Source organism: Pristis pectinata, chromosome 1 (genome assembly GCF_009764475.1).
Source record: "Pristis pectinata isolate sPriPec2 chromosome 1, sPriPec2.1.pri, whole genome shotgun sequence".
Classification (NCBI taxonomy): Eukaryota; Metazoa; Chordata; class Chondrichthyes; order Rhinopristiformes; family Pristidae; genus Pristis; species Pristis pectinata.
Window position 1 is genome coordinate 108,266,691 of NC_067405.1, and position 20,508 is coordinate 108,287,198.

Genomic DNA, 20,508 nt, shown 5'->3' on the forward strand with positions numbered 1-20,508 from the left:
CTTTTATGTCGTGCAGTCGAGAAACACACAAGATAGCAGTGTTTTATGTTGCTGAAGGACAGGAAGATAAGCATTCCATTCTAACAAATACTGGAGGGAGCCAATCCTATGAGGACTTTGTGGCAGGTCTTGGTTGGGAGGTAAAGCATCTTGTGCTTTCTAAATCCATATTCAACAGCTCTAAATAAGATTGTACAAATTAATGTTTCTCACGTTGAAGATGTTTTTAAATTACCTAATATTGTATGATAGTAAGTATATAAATCTCAAAGATAACTGCCCTTTGAGGACAGTACATTTTATGTTATCTTGAGATCTTTGCCATCATCTTCGTTGAAGCATTATTCTCTTCACTTAAAACCATAAGTGTCTGCTTCAAAATATCAATATGGAGTTAATTGACTTCTTCCTTGAATAGATGTTGGCTTTGCTAGTTATTTGTAAGCCTGCATTGCAGTGGTGAGATTTGTCCAAAATAACAGTCATCATAAATTACCTTGCCTCTTAAGATTCTTCCATGGTGCTGTTATTTTTCCATCCAATCAGCTGCATAATATTCCATAGTTTTGGTGCTCGTATAAAGTGGGGCCACTTAAAAACCTGAAGTATTTCTAACATCTGTGGAACTGTAACCCAACAAGAATTATCCTTTTGGAAGAGTATGAGAAAACATACTCACTAAGTTGAATTCCAATTAATCTGTGAATTAATATTTTCCTTATTTCTCTTTTTAAACTGGGGCTTCTCAGAATTCAAATGAAATATTGTTTTGGTTTAATACCTGTATTTATATTTAATGAAGAAAGCAATCTTAGTTGTCCCTTGTGAAAATCTTATTTTGAAACTCAGTTAGGATATTAGTTGCTATGTATGGATGTTTTTCATTATCCCCCATGAATCATAGAAACCATCAGCTGCCCAATGGGAGAAACTGGAAGCAACTGTGAACTGTTATAATCATTTACAATCATACTCTTGCTCTTTATCTGCTAGCTCCTGCTATAGTAAAGAAAGTGTAGCTGTATCATAAGTAAGCTGCATTATTTTCAGTTTTCCACACTTTTTTGATTAATTACTTTCTTAATGTTTTTGATCAAAGTTTTGATCACTGTTGAAATTTGCAATCGGCTTTACTATTTTCAGTTATTAGCACACTTGCGACAGAATTGTAAGGATAAGATATTTGATTTGTTCTCTGGGGCTTAAAGATAAAAACTGATGCTTTAACGTGAAGCACCCTTTCTCCCCACCTTTAGCTTTTTCCTTGTTCTTCTACTCCATGATCTTCCATGTTTGGAGATTGCCCAGTCCCACTGCCAGATGAGAAGTTGAAATATTTAAAATGTTTGTTATATTAGACTTGCTGGATTTCAGTCCAAGCTAGCATAGTTTAATTGAATAACTTTTCTAATAGCAATTATAGCATTTTTAAAAAATCATCATAGGTCTGTATTGCAAAAACTAAGTTGCATTGTTTTTCTACTTCTGCAATTTCCATTCTGAACTGAATCAGAGTTGTTGTCAATTGCATTAGGTTATGAGAACTTTTTAATTTGTTTTCAGTTTCTCTGCTAGTGTCTGTTCCTAATGGCTGCCCATTTATCCCATTATGGGATGCAATATGGAACAAAAACTCCTAATTGGTCAGCATCACAGATTTTATTAAGGACGTGACGTTTTGCAGTTTCATTATCTTTGATGCACAAACATTTATTGCTAAACATAGTATGCTCTTCCTTTTCCGTTCTGTGGACTAAGCTAATGGGTAAATTGCATTTTAATAGTATTTTTAATCAGTCCTTTTATTCATGGTTTCATTGCTTGTTTAAGGTTAACCTTACCAATCATTGTGGTTTCATGGGTGGACTACAAAAAAATAAGAGCACTGGACTATCAACTCCATATTTTGCTACCTCTACTGTAGAAGTAATGTTTCATGTATCTACAAGAATGCCTTCTGATTCGGATGATTCTTTAACTAAAAAGGTACATTTGCAATAAAAAATATATTTGTATATTTTTCCTTGAATTTCATTTCTAGTTTACAAACACCTTGCTTTGAAATTGATATCAGTAGTATATTGTCCAATTTCATAATTGATATTTATTGTTAGTGCCTTGTTTCTATTGTAATGTTTTTTTAAAAATTGTAGACATTTCAAATGCTTTTTTTTGATTGTTGCTAGTCTTAGATTTCACAAAAACTTTTTTTGCAAAAGTGATTTATTTTCACTATTACCTATTGTGTAATAATGTGCTGTATCTGCAAAATTAACATGGTCCGAAGTTCATTACTACTTGTTCCTATCCATTACCCTGAAAATGTTAACATGTGGTTCAGTTCCCATTAGAAAGAATGAAAGCCCCTGGACTTTTGAAATGTACACAGAAATTAAAGAATAAAATGTTTAAAAATATTCAGAAATTAATTACTATAGGCCATTATACTATTATCCTGCATTTCTTCTATCAGTATAAGATTTTGACTAGGAGTTATGGTTTTGGGTGAGACCAATGTACCTCTATTTAGAATGCAGTGAACATTTTTAGTTTTAAATATACAAAATAGTTAAACTTCTGAGCAGTACATCAGCACACTTACCATGAGTAACAGAACACCACAATCACAATTAGCCACACACAATTTAAATCTCTCCAAGACTACTTAGGATGTTGCTTAAATAGGAGGGATGCACAATCATTAATGACCCTTTACTGCCATCACAGTCTCGTCCAAGTTCCCTTGCCTTCCACCCAACCACCATCATCTGCCTCGTCTTGCCCTCCCATGCATAAAGAAATTTGTACAAAATGTTGTGTTGAATTTGACCATTCTACCTTCATATGTTTTTGCATCGCAAAGAAGACTTTTTTTTTGTGATAACATTTTAAGAAGTTTAACGTTGGGTGATCTTAACGCATTTTAATGTGTAGTAGTCCATCTTCATCAATTCTTTTTTTTTCTGGTTGGCAGCTGCAGATGAAAAGTTTTTACTTACTATTTTTGATAGGCATGTTTACCAGTTTGTGCTTTTGAATTTTTTTTTTTGCAGTCACACAGTAGAGAAATCTTCATGGAATATTCAGTCAGCTAAGACTTAAAATGTTTGCAGGTCATTGCAGAGTGTTTCAGAGTGGGTTGGTGAAAATAACCTCAGTTGGTCTAACATTATGGCTGCTTATTGCACATGACTTCAAAACGTCTGTGGTGCTGGAAACCTTTTCCGGGAGCAGATGCCCGTGAAACCCACCTTCACTCCCTTTAATAAATGCATTGTACTATAACTGAGAAATGCCATTTGTATCTCATGAAGTACCCATCCTATTATTAGTTCTTGTATAAAATCACAATAAAAGCTTTGTTAAAATCAATAGAATGTTTTAAGTAAGGAATATTTTCCATGTATTTCCATTTAAGTGGCCAAGCATTATGTACCCACTTCCCTCTGATGCAGTGCAGAAAAAAATGAAATGATTGCCCATATTAAGACAAAAGTATTGATATTTGTATATAATCATAAATTTTCCATGTGTTTGTTTCATGTTTTGTTTTGAGTAGTTGAGACACCTAGGTAATGATGAAGTACATATAGTTTGGTCAGAACATACAAGAGACTACAGAAGAGGAATCATTCCAACAGAGTTTGGTGATGTCCTTATTGTTATATATCCAATGAAAAACTATATGTTCAGTATCCATGTAATGAAGAAACCTGAGGTAAGGAAGTCCAATATATATTAAATGCCTACTTAGAACTGAATTAATAATACCATGGTATTTACACACTATTTAACTGTTTAAGATTTGTAGCTGGAACTTCTTTCGGACTACTATTTTCATCTATAGCATTAGTATTATGAACACAGAGCTATACTTTAGGAAGACCTCAGAAATAAATAAAACATCTGATTCTGCATTGTCTGCTTTTGTTTTTACAAAAGAGAACTGAGAAAATTTTACAGCATTCCCAAAAATTATAAGACCATATTGTGATTGATTTCATTTCTCAAATATTCAGCCTTCATCTCTGAATAGTTTAGTATATACGTTCCACAGGAGACAAATTTACTTGAGGCATTTGTGGTTATCTCATTCAGAGTTGCTCAGATGGTTTGTTTTTTCTGCTTTAGTGAGCAATAATTCTGTCTGGAGATGTGCACATGATGGGGGTAGGGTAACCACAAAGAGGCCCTGTCTTAAAACAATAGCCATTTTCTAATTGAATGGCAAAGAAGCTGCGTAGCCTAATCATTCTATTTCTTGTGCTTCAAACATGGCCCTAAAAGAAGTCGAATTGAGATTCCAGTACATGCTCCTGGTCTCAAGACACAAAAATGATTAATTTTCTGATTATTAATAGTTAATTCATGATTCTTTTGTAGTTTCAAAGGTTAAGCAACAGACTTTCGGTTCTTCACCACTTTATTAAGGTTTTTGCAAATGTTCAAAGCATTGCATGTAGATGAGCCCAGCGCAGTCCCATTATCTTTACTCTAGCTTTAAAATTGCAATCCAGTAGAACAGATTCATCTGAAAGACAGACTTTGGTGATATTTGACAATATTGTGTTATATCATCAAAGTTATGTGATCGTTTAAGTTGTTGCTTGAGATATAGGGGAGCATGATGGTTGAGTTACTTCACAAGCAGTCAAAGGTCTGGACCACACTGATCCAAGGATGCAAGTTCAAATCCAATGTGGTAGCTGAAATTGGGAATTTTAGAAAAGCTAGCCACATTGCAGCTTTATTCATACCCTTCAGTGAGGAAAATCTACCATTCTTACTGAGTCTGGCCTATATGTTACTCCATCATTGTGATCACAGATAGGGGAGGCAGTAAGGGATAGGCAATAAATGCCAGCCAGCATTGCCACTTATATCCACATCCTTTGGATAAAAATTTTCTATCCATTATGGTAGTACTTTTGTACCAAGATGCTGGTGGACCCTGGGCAAGCATTGTCTTGATATTTCTCCTTGATGGTACATTGCCCATATTGTGTTTTGGTTTAAAATACAGCCACAGTACGTATCATACCTCTTCACAGCTCTACTTGTTTCTTTAACCAATACTGCAACACATTCTATCTCTGTTTATCTGAAGACCCAGTTGCTGGGAACATTGAGATGCCAAGCATGCCCATCTTTAATAATTCTTTGGTAATGGCCACAATGTCATTCTTGCTGCGTTGTCTATCTAGTTCTCAGTTTAGTGTCTTTATTTCCTTGCATTAGCTTTAGGGCTCATTTACTAAACCTCTACCTTCCACATCTGCTTTTGCTCCTTCTGAAACTGGGGTCAGATTCTCATTCTCTGCGCCCCCCCTCCCAATCAAGTTGATTTAAAACTTCCCCACTGGTACTATTGAACTTCCCAGCAAGAATATTAGTTCCAGCCCTGTTGATGTCCAATCCAAGTGGTGTGTACAGTTCCACCTTCCTCGAGAATCACTTAATGCTGCAAAGATCTAAAACCAACACTTCTGCATTATCTTACAGTTATGGATTCATTTGCATTATCCTCCTATTTCTGTACCCACTGGAGTGTGACACAGTAACTTCAAAATTACCACCTTTTGAGGTCCTGTTTAATCAGCGCTCTAGTTCCTTGTAGTCTGCTTGCAGTACCTTGTCCTTCCTTCTGCCTATGTGGTTGGTACTGATATCGATCACAACATCTGGCTGTTCACCCTCATCATTCAGAGTGTTCGGCAGCCATTTAGTGACTTTTTGCTGTGCTCTACATTTGACTTTGGCTATATTCTCTTGAGAAACTATCCCTTCCTTCATTTTTCATAGGTGAATACCAAATGGAGAGCATGTTGCACTCACTAACTCCTCTATGCCTGTCTGCTCCTCTTGGTCTGTTTGGCAATCACCCATTCCCACTCCACCTGCAAGTCCTTAATCTGTAGGATGATGACCACTTGGAATGTGCTGGGAAGAGTCATATCTGACTAACAATTGAAATTTTTTGGAAAGAAAACAAAGTATTGGTGAAAATTGCATATTTGATGCAGTATACATGGATTTTAGCAGAGCATTTTACATGCCCCATAAGGCAGATTGATCAAGAAATAAAATTTACCACGTGTAAGAGAACATGGCCCTGTGGATCAGTGATAATTCTCAACTTTTGTGACTGGAAGACTACATGCTGTTGCATTCTGCAGGGCTCATTACATGGCCCATTTTTGTGATATGTATAATAACTATATATACCAGAATCATGGCCCTGTAATTAAGAAGTTTATCAGTGATAGCAAAATTGGCACTATGGTTGACAGGGAGACAAAAAGTACTAGGCTGCAGAAAGATATCAATGGGCTAGTTAGGTAGGTACAAATGTAGCAAATGGAATTCAGTCTGGAAAACACTGACTACATGCACTTGGAACATGGTATGAGAGAAAGTCACCATGATAAAATATCTTAAAGTGGCAATATTCTAGATGACTCCCTCATTGAGTCTTCCCAATTTAATTATAATATTGTCATACTTGTAGTAAAAGTTGAAATGTCAAGGAATAAGGAAGAATATATCTATTTTAAATAATGAACACTCCCGTCTATCTCTGTTGAAGAGACCAAGTAAAAGATTTGGATCTGAAATAGATACTGCTTCATTTTTATTATTTACTTATAATTATAGTTCTTTCTAATTGCAAAATAAGTAGTTATTTTAAGCCAGAAGTTTTGTGTAACAAGTCAACTTCTAAAACTGGACAAAATGATTATCTTTTAACAGGTACCATTTTTTGGCCCACTCTTTGATGGAGCAATTGTGGATGGAAAAGTCTTACCGTGTCTAGTACGAGCTACAGCAATCAATGCAAGTCGAGCACTAAAATCGCTAATTCCACTATATCAAAATTTGTATCCTTTTTTTAAAATACTTTTCAGTTATAGAAATCCTGTTAACTAGGATAGATATAAAGTGCATATTTCTTCACTTTTGTGCTTCTGCTGATGTCTCAAGAAGGGAATCTACTCGCCAAACAAATCAGTTTTTCCAGCTCAAAGGTAAAACTGCAATTTTCTGTGTTGGGAGTAGTGAAAACTATTTTGTTAGATCAATATTCTAAAAAGTATAGATGGAGCTTATGAATATATTAAAAATAGAATTTGAAAGATATTGATTAAGCAACAGAGCACATTTAATCCCATGACTTGAAAGTCTGTCAAATGTGATTTGAAAACAAGAAACACTCAGCAGCTCAAAGAGCACTTGTAGAAAAAGAACTGGAATTAAAATTTCAGTTTGACTGTTTCCAGCATTTTGATTACAATATGTGATTGTTGTGCTAGTTAAAATAGATCAGATTTTTGTTTACAATGCAGAAAAACTATTTAGATTTGATTCTGCATTGCAGTTAGTCCTGATTCTGCATTTAGTATTGCTTTGTTTTGTTGTGTTTTTCAAGCACTATTTTACAGACCATAGTGTGTTCATTGTTGCATCTGAATGCCTCAGTTTGAATGTAGATAACTATTTTGTAGTACAAAAATAAACAATTGGAATAATTAGAAAAAGACTAAATATGGAACAGATTTTTAGTTTCAGAAGCAAGAGATCGCTTTTCACTTTCAGTGATATCTACTTTCTTCAGCAATAGCATTGTGCTGTCAGTGAGAAGGCACTGCAGGTTTTGACCACAAGTAATCTCTTCCATTTGTGGTCACCAGCTGCCTTTGGCATTTAGTATATTTTACTGATAACTGCCCACAGCTTCAAATTAGCTGAATTTAGTTTTTAGAATTGATAACTAGGCTGTTTATAGAACTCAGCTAGTAATTTCTCATTGTCAATCCACTGGGAGGAAAGCCACAACTGCTTAGCAAAAAATAAACTGCTTGAGGAAGTAAGTGAATCAAGGAACATTTGTGGAGGCAAAGGGGTGGTCAACGTTTCCTGTCAAGGCACTACATCAGGACTGAGAGAGTAGAGGGAAGATGGCCAGTGTCTAGAAATGAGGTGATAGGTGGAACCAGATGAGGGGGTTGTTGGGTGTGGTGTGATGGGCAGCTAGAGCTGGGAGGGGGTGTAGAGACAGAAGCTGGTAGGTGATGGGTGGAAATATAATGTTTCTACTTTCACCAACCTTTATCTCAATTCTCCCTCTCACTTCTACATACTGTCTTATTCTCCTGCTAAAGTCTCAGCCCAGATGCAGGGTTTGAACTTGAAAGGTCGACCATCCCTTTCCCTCCACAGATGCTGCTTGACCTGCTGAATTCTTCCAGCAGTTTATTTTTTGCTCTAGATTCAGCAACTGCAGTCCATTGTGTCTCCACCATTCCTTAGATTTGTTTAGTTTCAGTGTTGTATTTAAAAACTTATCAGAATGTGGGTTTTGAAATGTGAAATTAGCAACTATATTTGATTGCTATGTTGATTGAGAGCCGAGCACAAGATGAGCGAAAGGTCAGCATAAACATGGTGGGCTGAAGGGCACGTTTTTGTGCTGTATGACTCTTGACTCTTGTGGCAAGGCTGAATTGTGCTAGCTGAAGGGAACTGCTGACATTCAATTGTTTCTGTGCAAATCCCAGCTTTTACAGAAATGTTGCAGCTACATCTGTCAAATACTTTTGTCGGGGTCTAACAGCAAAGCCCAGTCTTGCTGTAATCCCCAGTATTACTCTGTGAATACTATTTGGTCTCATTTAGCATATTAGCAGATATTCCATTCATTTAAAAGAGGATTTTCAGCCGGGAGAATGGGATAATTTATCTTAATTTATTCTTAATTATTGAAAAATATTTCCAGTTGTTTTTAACTGTCTTTGTGCATCTAAAAATTAAAATCTAAAAACTTAATTTTAAAAAAAATGTCCATTGAGCTTTGACAGGTGATGAATTCTGCCCTGGATTTTTCACCTTTCAAAGGTTGACAGGGTATTGCGCAGATGAGATCTCAAGACTATATGACCCAAGGTCTACATGGCAGTTACACTTTGCTGGCCAACTTCTGAGCACGGAGGTCAGTAGGCCGATCTGTATCCAAGCCAGGTAAATACAGGTGGGTGATGATTCCAAATGGCAGGCCAGTGTCAGCATCATCCAGCGTATTATTATCTTGATGATTCAAAGAACAAATTAAGGTAAATTGGAGCTTTTAAACAAATGAGAATCTAGGAACATTGGAAGGATATAGAGATATGGCTGTCCATATACACACAACACTCCTGGTGGGCAGGTACATAAAGCATCATCCGTTAGTCTTCATCTGAAGGGAGCTGAAATACAATGAAGAGGAACATATACATCCCTTGTACAGAGTCTGACCAGACACTATTTGAATACTGTGTTAAGTTCTGAGCATTACACCTTGGGAAGTATGTATTTGCTTTGGAGGGATGTGGTACAAATTCACCAGAATAGCACGGGGGATAAATTGAGAAAGTTTTTCACTAATTGGAAATTCCAGAGTAGGGAATATTATCTTAAAATTTAAGCCAGGACATTTTGGAAGGAATTTGGGAGACATTTTTTTCTATATGAATTGTGGTTGAAATCTAGTGCTCAAATTCAAAGGCTGCAGTTCCTTAGTTAATTGAAGGTTTCAAAACTGAGGTTGCTAGATCTTTGTTAGTAAAGTGTGTAAAGATATGTGAATCCAATAAATAGATGTGACGGACAGATTACTCATGACCTAATTGAATGATGGAAGAAGTTCAGGGCCTGGCTTCTGATCCTATATTCAAAACAGCAAAAATTGAATATTGTGAATTGAGTCTTCCTTTTGGATGCTTTCCAAACAACTTTGGAAAGTTCCATCCAACCTACTAATTTATTCTCTTTCTGGCTTATCGTGGCTTGCAGATGTAAATAGTTTTGAATTAATTTCTATATAATTCTATTTGTGTACTCACCAGGTTTGTAGATATTGCTGCCCTTCTGGCCAAACAATACATACTTAGGCCATTCTGAGATGGAAAACCATTGGCTAGTAAGCTATAGGTGCCACTCAGCAATTATCGATGAGGCTACGAACTCCTGACTGAGTTTAGCAGCTGATCCTGTGCCAGATTCCATGTTGCTTAGTAATCATGACCAGCCCTTGCATGCACCAAAGTAAGCAGTAACCCCCATCCCCCATTCCTGACTCTGTCTTCTTTCACATGCATGTAGATATCTTTAATTCTCAAAAATGTGAATTTATTTCTGGCTCCACAGTCTCTGACTGGGAATCATTGACCAATATAGGTGAGATTTCTGCTCCTTGTATTCCTCACCACAATCCTTGTATTCAGCCAAAAAGCAATGATAGTTAAGAAGTGGGATGATGGCTGCTCATGATGGTTTCTAATTTCACATGCTTTTAGTGCTTTTAAGTGGGAGACAAAGTGTTTGTATAATGATTTCTATATTCTACTTTGGAAGATTGACAAGCAACCTACATCAAACAAAACTTCACTGCATTTTTGTTTCCTTTAAAAATGTAGTGATTTATTGCAGCCACCTCTTTTAGAACCTGAGGATGCAAGCAGTCAGGTCCAGACAATTTGTCAGCCTTTTGTTCTGTTAGTTTACCTAGTACATTTTACCAGCTGATATTAAGTTTCTTACTCTATTACTCCTCAATTAATATTATTTTTGGGTTTTTTTTGTTATTGTTTTTTGTTGTAAAGGCACATACATGGTATTTGTTTAACGTGTCTATCATTTCCTTGCACCCCAATATTAATTTTCTATCTCAACTTCCAAGGGACCAATGTTTACATACGTTTTACATACTTACAGAATTTCTTATAATCTAGTTATATGTTTCTTGCTAATTTAAGTTGTATTCCATATTTTCTAACTTTTTTTAATTCCTTTTTTCCAGTTTCTGAAATACTTACAAACTTTAGGCCTACTGCTATTCTTTGCAACTATATAAACATATTCTTTCAATTTAATACTTTGCTTAACTTCATTAGTGAGTCATGAATGGATCACTTTTCCTGTGGCTTTATTTCTCAACAGAAGGTTCAGAATCTAGAAGTATTTTTTTAAATGTCTTGTCAAAGCTGTGATAGAGCAAAACAGGTGAAAGTCATTTGACATCTAGGATTTACTTTTCCCCGTTTGGTGATAGAACTTCCTAATTCCTTGTTGAGAGCTGTCATTTGGTTAGAAATGGTTCAAAATTAATATGTCTTATTTACATTTCACATTTTAATTTCTGTTTGATAGAATTACCTTATCAACATGTCAAAGCGAATAGATAGGTTTAATTGCATTGGTTTGCAGGTGAGCTCCAAAAATAATTATCACACCCTTTCAACAATATCTATTCATTTACATGTAATTTACTTTTGTCTCATTTATTGTGCACAAAGATAATTTTATGCTTGGGTGCTGGTATTTTTTAAATGACAGATATCTCATTGGGCCAGACTGAAGCACAGATTGCATCTTGTTGAAAAAGCTGGTGTGCAACTTGTGTGTAATGCTAGCTGAAAAGTATATAATTTTAATAATACGAATGGATTGCAGTGTTTGTTTTTACACTTTACATTTCTGCCATGCATTTGAAGGACAGAAATGTGATTTTTTTTAAAACCATCAAAAAATTGATTTTATCTTTGAAGAGATTTCCCTAACACCACAACAATTTAAAAAGCTTAGATTTGCTTTTTATCCTAGCTATGTTCAATAGCTTTTAGTGAAAATATTATTACTTTCACAGTGATTCTACTCATAAGGTGTTCTCAGTTATACCTGAAGCTAGCATTAATTTACTTGAACCTCAGGCATTTTTATCTTTTATCTCGTGTTATTGATTGACATATGTTGTGTAGATAGATATTCCTGATCATCAGATTAATAGTAATCTAGTACTCTTGATATCTGGCTCTGATAGTTTTGCAGCTTCTGTCTGGGTCTTACTACAGTGATAATTTGATCATTTAAATGTTTTGATTGCACTGTCCTGAAGAAAGCACTAATGAAGCTTGTTCCCCATTTGAACAGTTTATTTGATTGATCGTGCAATTGGAGTTGCTGAATTACTGGAAGAAGGAAAATTCTGCTAGGAGCTGGAACAAAATAGATATTGGGAAAAGAACTGATACAAACTTTGAATTTATTTGTGATATTTTATGGAGATTAGATTTGTAATTTAAAGCATGAATTGTTCAGAAATATGAACCATATTGTGAATTTTGAGGGCATTTGGGAATATAGTTACCTTCCCACATAAGCATTCAGTGCAAACTCTACAAATGCTGAGATTTAAATGAAAACAGAAAATACTGGAATTTCATAATAAATTGTCCAATCTCTGAATGAGAGCTGCAAAGAAAAACCTGGGAACTATAGACCAGTAAGCCTAACATCAGTGGTAGGCAAGTTACTGGAGAGGATTCTGAGGGATAAGATGTACGTGCATCTGAAAAGACGGGTTGATTAAGGGAAGTCAGCACGAGTCGGGGAAGTGCGTGAGGGATTGTGCCTTACGAACTTGATTGAGTTTTTTTTTGATGAAGTGACCAAGGAGGTCAATGAAGGTAGGGCGGTAGATGTGGTCTATGTGGACTTTAGTTAGGCCTTTGATAAAGTTTCACACGATAGGCTGCTCTGGAAGGTTAGAACATATGGAATCTAGGGAGAGCTGGCTAATTGGATATGCAGTTGGCTAGATGGTAATAAGCAGAGAGTGATGGTGGAAGGTTGTTTCTCAGACTAGAGGCCTGTAACTAATTGTGTGCCTCGGGTCAGCGCTGGGCCCATTATTGTTTGTCATCTATATCAACAATTTGAATGAGAATGTACAAGGCATAGTCAGTAAGTTTGCAAATGACACTAAAAGAGGAAAGAGGTAGTATCACTGACAGTGAAGAAGATTATCAAAAATTACAGGGCGATCTTGATCAGCTGAGTAAGTGGGCTGAGGAATGGCAAATGGAGTTTAATTCATATAAGGGTGAGATGTTGCATTTCATATCCAGTTTAAAATCTATTTCATTGGCACATAAAACTATGAAGTTGTAATTTAAAGTTGAGAATTTAAATAACATCACATTATGCTTCAGAAGCATAATCTCTTTAATTGTAAATCTACTGGAGAAGTTATATTCTCACACAATAGGATCACTATTTCTACCATTGATGCAAAACTACTTCCGTGGGATTTGGTGTATATTATTCCTGGGGAAAGGAGAATTGTGAAATAAATAATCCTATTAAATCTGTCTTCTCTCCATCATCAGCCAAGAAATAGAATCTCTTGTTGGTGCTGTGAAGCAGAACTTACCAATAACCTGCTCACTAATGCCTAGTTTAAGTTCTACCAGGACTACAGAGCTTGAGATTTGATTTTAGTCTTGGTCCAAATGTGGCTGAAAGATCCAAGTTCCAGTGGTGAGGTGAGATGGACTGCCCTTGACATCTAGGCAACATTTGATTGTGTTTGGCATCAAGGAGCTCTGATAAAACTGGTCAATGGATATCAAGGGGAAAATACTCCAATAGTTCAATTCAAAATGTCATTTCCAACGAGTTAAATTCGAAGCACTTGCCCTGATGTTCAATGGCGTTACCATCCCAAGTACCCCACCATCAATTTCCTAGAAGTCACCATCGACCAGACATCCAAGTGGGCCAGCCTCAAAAACAATGAGCAGGTCAGAGGCCGGGTATCCTGTGGAGAGTAACTTGAAACCAGACATATCAAAGCCTTTCCATCATGTGATGCACAAATTGGAAATGTGATGGAATACTCTCTTCAATAGCTCAACACCATCCAGGACAAATCAGCTCACTTCATTGGCACCCCATCCACCACCAGCACACATTGGTTGCATTTGGTGCCATATGCAGAGAGCATTGCAGTTACTCATCAACAGCACCTCCCAAACTTGACATTTCTACCACTAGGAAAGACAGAGGATCAGACCACCACCTCCATGTTCTTCTGTCATCGCTGGCTCTGAATCCTGGAACTCTGCACCCCACCCACCACCACCCCCCCCCCCCCCCCCCCAAAAATCATTGTGGGCATACTCTCAACATTGACTGCAGTGATTCAAGAAGGTGGTTCACCAACACTTCTTTGGGGAGGTAGGGATGGGTAATAAGTGCTGGTTTGTCAGTAACACCCAGATCCTGAGAAGTGAATTTACAAAAAAAAAATACGACTGAAGGAATTGAATACTGTTCACTGAATCAGTCAGTTTAGTATTAGTCCAGTGAAAGGTTCAGTCAACTCCTCCCTTTTCATCAGCTTTGATTTCCCCTCCACCCACCCCCATCACTCTCCATTGTTGAAAAGAAATGGTAACTGGGTCAACTACTATTGTCTTCCTTTAAATTTCTATCTTTGTTTTTAATGTGTAAGCTATTAAATTTTAATAACTTTCAGTTGCCAAGCCACATTTGTTACCATCCATCTGTTCATACTGATTGTGAAAAGGCAATATTGTCAAACATGTTCCCAGACAAGTAGCTCAGTGCACAGCGGGTATGTGAAGTGGGATTTTCACAAGGAAACCACAGCCTCTGATTTCTTGTGATAAAGTATCAATGATGAAAGGTTTGGCATATGGTTTAATGTGATAGGGAGCTTGGGTCATTGCCTTCCTCGGCTTTAATTCATATTAATTCATACAATGAAACCTAGCAGCTTAGCATTGTTTCACTGAACTCAAATTAAATGGCAGGAATGATCCATTTAAGTGCTTTTGGTTTCTTTTGAATGGGTAGCTTCTCAAAGTATACAGCACTTTGAGGAGACCTAGTAACTGACCTGAATTGATCATTAGTAGAATTTGGATCCAATTTCTATTGTAATTTGATAAAGTATATTTTTTGGTCAAATTAAATATAATTAGAATTACTAGGATTTTTTGTTTTGTATTGCAGATTCTTTGTATTTTAAAAAGTTTTATTAAAAAGCAAAATTGAGCGATGCTACTTCTTTTTAAATTTTTGGTTATTATTTGATGTGGTGTGCTGGAAACCTTTTGTTTAACTGTTCTTTATTTTTTAAAGTTGCTTTCCAGCAGTTTGAGTATATTTTCATCTATTGTAGTTTCTGATGTGCTATTTTTCTTTGAATATTGGCAAAATATTTGTTGATGTTAGGAATTTCCTGCAAGCTCTCATTTTTAAATTCCCTTGACTTGAAAAGGGTTACTCAACTGTTATGAGCTCTTTGCTAACAAGCACACAAGTCTTTAGTAGAAAGGTATCTGGAACATCCCCAGCACAGCTTCAGGAGTGTAGACAAATTGATTTTTTTCTTCTCAAAATAAAAGTCAGTTAAGTTCATGGACTATGTCAAGGATTTAAGTCCCTCCATTGAGAGAGAAATGTTAGGAAGTTGTAGCTAATTTGCACTTTCTCTATTTAACTGTGGAGAAGGCACAATTGTTCCCTTTGTAGTGTCATCCTCTTTTTGTTTTAAAAAAAAAGAAACTGGAACTATACTTTGTGGCAAAGTGAAACAGTTGTGGAAAATCCTGATAGTAACAGCCAATTTAAATACTTAAATTGCTCTGTACTGCTTTGAGTGGTAAAGCAGCATTGTGGGTTATCCTTTTTGTGTATGTGGTATAAAGAACAAGGACTTCAAATGCAAGATTCACAGGAATTCTCTGTGTAATTCAGTGCTGAAACTGACATTCATTTCAGCATGATATTCCATACTGATGTGTTGTAACCACCTGCAGTTGTCAGCATGTTGCCCAGCAGATGTTATCTTTACAACGAGCTCTTAAAAGGTCTCTTAAAGACTTCCAGCTGCATGGAATGTTGCTACTAAATGAATGCTGCAGTGATGGGAAGGAAGTAGGATAGCCTTCCTAAGGGGTCAGAGTGATCTAGACTGACTGGTGAAAAACAGTGCCTGCTGGGGGCATGATCTTTGAATAGGGACACCCTTTGGAGGCTATTGCCAAGCACTCCTAGCAGGAGGTTGCCATGGAGTGAAATCTCTGAATGCCTACCTTTTAGAGAAACCTGCAGTGCAGCAACAACCTATGCCTGTTCCTCTGTGCTAAATAAAAAGTAGGTAAAGTCTCTTCTTGAGTATAGAGCAGCAAGCAGAAAATGGAAATGAGGCAGAGATCAACAGCCTATAACAATCCTGAGGCTAGGAAGCAGAGAGTGACCATAACCCTGAATTTTATGAACAAAGTAGACAAAGCACACAAGAACCTGCATTTGAGGTCGCAGGGTAAGAGATCTCAGTGAAGACAATCAATGCATTTTGAGTGTTGGACCTTTTAAATAGCAGAGTTTCAGGGAAAGCAAAGTTAAGAACTAGTTATTCAAAGTAAATAAGAACAATTGTTTTTCAGACGTGAAGTTGAAAATCACACTGCAGATGAATTTTGCATGTACTCTCTGATGTAATTTGGAGGAGAAAAAAATACTAGAAATGAGGAAAATTCTGCCAATACTTGTACAAGAGTAATCCAGCTAGTTCCAATTTCCTGTCCTCTCCAACATAGCATTGCATTTTCTCCTGTCAAGTACTTTTCCAGTTCACTTTTTGAATGTAATGATTGAAACTGCCCCTACTACTCCCCCTCCAGATTTCAGATTTTGCAGATTATTCCAGATTTCAACTACTTGTTGCATAAATATGTCAATTTTGGTTGTTTCTCAGTCACCTTCATGTTGTGTCCTCTAATCCTTGACCTTTCTGCCAGACAGAATAAATTTTCTGTCTACTTTACCTAGACCCTTGATGATTTTAAATACCTTCATACTTTTCAGAGTAAGAGCATTAAGATTTTGCTTACTCGTTTAGATCCCCATGTTTGTTCCACAGAAGCTCTTTCATAGTTCTACTTATGCTGTTGGTTCCTGTGTGGACCATTTGAATTGAATTGGTTTATTATTGTCACATGTACCGAGGTACAGTGAAAAACTTGTCTTACGTACCGTCCAGTCAGATCAATTCTTCACACAGTGCATTGAGGTGATACGAGGTAAGACAATACAGAAGGCAGAGTAAAGTGTCACAGCTACAGAGCTGCAATTTAAATGCAAGTAGTCAATACGGTACAAGGTCATAACGAGGTAGATTATGAGGTCAAGAGTCCATTTTATTGTACTAGCTTTAACTAGATCCTCCTCTTCCCAAATTCATTGTGCAATATGGCTGGCAGCAGGCTGTTAACTTTCAGTGAAGGGAATTGCAGACCTTTAGTGGAGAAATATGCAGTTAGTCATGGTAGTTTTGATAGCTCTGGAACTGGGCAGCCCAGCTTTGCAATGTACTTTCACTGAATGGCAGCTGTCTGAGCTTGCTGGTGGGCAGGTCAAAAGTAAGAATGTTGATGGAGTAATGAAGATCACAAAAGCTGCCATCCAAAGAAACATGAGAGATTTATGTTTCACTGAGTCGCAGACAATCCCTTGGAGTGTCACTTCTGAGATCAAAGTAAGCTGTTCGAGGATAGGTTGCTGAATTGTGACACATTACGTGCCACTTTGAACACTATTTCCAGAGTTATGATTGCAGCAATCTGAGCTTGTGTGACTCACGTTTGAACTTGTACTATAAGCACCCAGACATGTGGTTATTTTCATGCTATGCAGAAAGCTGAGAGACTGGCCAACAGGTACAGTCTTGTAGTTCGGACCAAGTGCTGATGAATTGCTCAACACTTTCGTATTGGAAAGCATGAGCTCCACCCTGTGCATAATGTCCTGTGTAAGGTTGATGCTGAACGGCCCTGTGTCCCTTGCTGTTTCACATCGCGGTACTAAAAGTAACAGGGTTGGGGTGGAAAAGGTGGTTGGGAAGCACATTGAGTAAGATGTACATGCTTATATGCACCTTGTAAATCAGAAAAAGTTGTGGCTGAGGGAGATGTAAGAAAGATTAGGCAGGAGGATAGCACCATTTTCAGTATATTGATTCTGTCATTGGCCTTTGTCTATGTTATGGCTGCTCCATTAAGGGCGACACAATCTTCTCCTTTTGATAGGTGACACATGGTGGAACCCCAACTGCCCAATAAAAAGTGGTGCAAGCTAGCTTTACCTAATGCAGTCTGACCTTTAAGTGGCCCTATATTGAATATCTTCTGAGGTGAGAAGCCAGTGGACAGCATGTAAATAAGCCAGCGGCACAGAGTTGCCTTCCTGGCTGCATTAGAAGCATGAGCATGGTTTGATTTATTCATTGCCATCCCTGTCTCTCTTCAGAGGCTACTCAGTTCAGTCCTTTAATGTTTGCCTTTTGACATAAATTGTAAAGTTGTTATATTTAGCATTTCAAAAAAATGTAAACTTTTTTATTTTGACACGAGTTGCAATTCTGTTCTTATTTTCATGTGGTTAGAGAGATTTTCTCTTTTTGTATCCAAAAGCAGTTTCCTTTCTCAAATTATTTGATTTTAAATTAGCTATTTGCCTTTGTACTTTACAACCTGTTTTGAAATTAGTCAAATGAACAAAGTAGTTAAAAATTTAATTACAGAAAGGTAAGGTATATGTTGTACTGAAATGTCTGCTTCAGGAACAGAAGGAAGACAACAAGAATAAGTTGTGAATATTTGCCTCTTTTTATCTACATTTTATATATAATGTTAAATTATGTGTAATTGGGTGGTGCTGTATGCAAACAAACAATGAGAACATATAAGCATACAAATAGGAGCAGGAATCGACCATTTAGCCCCTGGAACCCGCTCTGCCATTTAATGGCTGGTCTGATTGCGACCTCAATCCACATTCCTTACTGACTACCCCGGAAGCTTATGTCACATTATCCTTTAAATTTAGTAGACAGAAAATTGCATATGATATTTGCTATGTACTTCTGCTGTAGACCAAATAGTGGCATAGCAGATATGTTGCTACTCAGAGCTGCTACATCACTTTTCATTAATTTTCATTTATTAGTTGATCTCCTGTGATGTGGATTGTGTGAACTTTGAAGTATGATCATGGTATTTTGCTGTTTAAACAGAGGTGTGTTTAACTTGGCCTGATTGTTAAATAGCAATGTTCTGGCCATTCCTGTGACAAACCAACTGTCCACTTTATCAAGAATCTATCTACCTCTATCTTAAAGATATTCAAAGACTCTCCTTCCACCATCATTTGAGGAAGAGAATGCCATAGATTCATGATCTTTTAAGAAAACTTGTTATCTCATGTCTGTCTTAAGTGGCCGAGCCTTTATCTTCAAACAATGACCCCTGGTTCTAGATTCTCCCACAAGAGAAAACATGCTCTGCACATCCACCATGTCAAGACTCCTTGGAACCTGATGCAGTTCACTAAGGCAACTGGGTTAATAATTGCCATATTTGAAAAAAGTCATACAAGGTGCTCATTTAATCTGACTCTGCCAACTATTAACAGACTGTGACTGCAGTGCTTTAGCATCTGTCATATTTTTCTGGTCATCTGGCAACCCACAAGCTATGCTAAAGAAGTACCAGGTGTTCTGCCTAATTCTTAATTGACCCACATTATAAGCAGTATACGTGTTGTATTTTAGCTGCATGGATTAGCACAGTCGCCTTTCTTAGCTAAATCACAGCTTTCATTCTATTGAATATGGTAAATACCAAGATTCAACAATTAAAATGTGTTCTGTGATAGTGCTGACGTAACACTTTGACTACCATGATGAGTTACAATAAAGAATTAATGTTCAGTTGCATCCAAAACCTCACGTTCTGAATTGTCTGCCCATAAACTGTGTATTCAGTAATAAAAGGAAATGGATCCTCATACAGGGTAGCCCAGCTTGGTCTTGCATAATTCTAAGTGGTTCAGACAGAAGAATTGGCAGTAGCAATTAAAGACTATATTTCACTATTTGCAATTTAATTTGTTTAGTAAGAGTTTGCCTGTAGATGTCAAACAAAATCACAATTTGTAACTGAATTTAAAACAGCCATTTATTCTAATATTTGTCATTTAAATAACAGTCAGCACTGCTACTGTAAATATATACATCTTTTAAATATTATGTGTATTTTATTATTTGGAGCTTGGAGATTGACAGTATTACTTCTGTTGACATCCTTCTCGTAGAGAGTTGTAGTACCTTAATGAGAAAATCTGCATATCTGCAGTATAAATTCTTACAATTATCTCAACCAAAAAGTGCAGAACAAGTTCAAATTCACTTTTTTTTTACTGACCTATAGTTTCAGAAAGGGTAAAGACGAAGGGACATCACTTTTATTGATTCCACTCCAATTAAAAAAAATATTAATCTTTTCAAAGGTAAACAGCATCTGTTCATGGCTTTCCTTGTTTAGAATACATCACTTATTATTAAGCATCTCTGATCTTAGTAAGTTTAATGTATAATTATATATTTGTTTTTCTGGATTGAAATGATTTGTTCTGTAATTTCATTTAGCATTTGATAGCTTCAGCTGCCTACAATTTATTTTCCCTTTCATTGATGTTTTTACCAAATAGCAATTTGCAGAAAGGCTCTGTTCATGTTTGCAATTTAGTTACATTTTGTGACTTCGAACCCTTCATCACTGAAGCCAGTTTTCACATAGGAATATGGATTATTCCCAAAAAGGA

The 20,508-nt window shown here is 36.6% G+C and overlaps 1 protein-coding gene across 6 annotated transcripts in view; it reads left to right on the forward strand.

Annotated features, from left to right (window-relative positions):
* ralgapa1 (Ral GTPase activating protein catalytic subunit alpha 1) overlaps window positions 1-20,508 on the forward strand; it is a 142,038-nt gene that overhangs the window by 103,011 nt on the left and 18,519 nt on the right. For all 6 annotated transcript variants that reach the window (XM_052045902.1, XM_052045813.1, XM_052045987.1 and 3 more), the window contains exons 35-38: window positions 17-140; window positions 1,831-1,986; window positions 3,560-3,718; window positions 6,751-6,878. In XM_052045902.1, coding sequence (XP_051901862.1) covers window positions 17-140; window positions 1,831-1,986; window positions 3,560-3,718; window positions 6,751-6,878 — 567 coding nt within the window. The remainder of the gene's footprint in view (window positions 1-16; window positions 141-1,830; window positions 1,987-3,559; window positions 3,719-6,750; window positions 6,879-20,508) is intronic.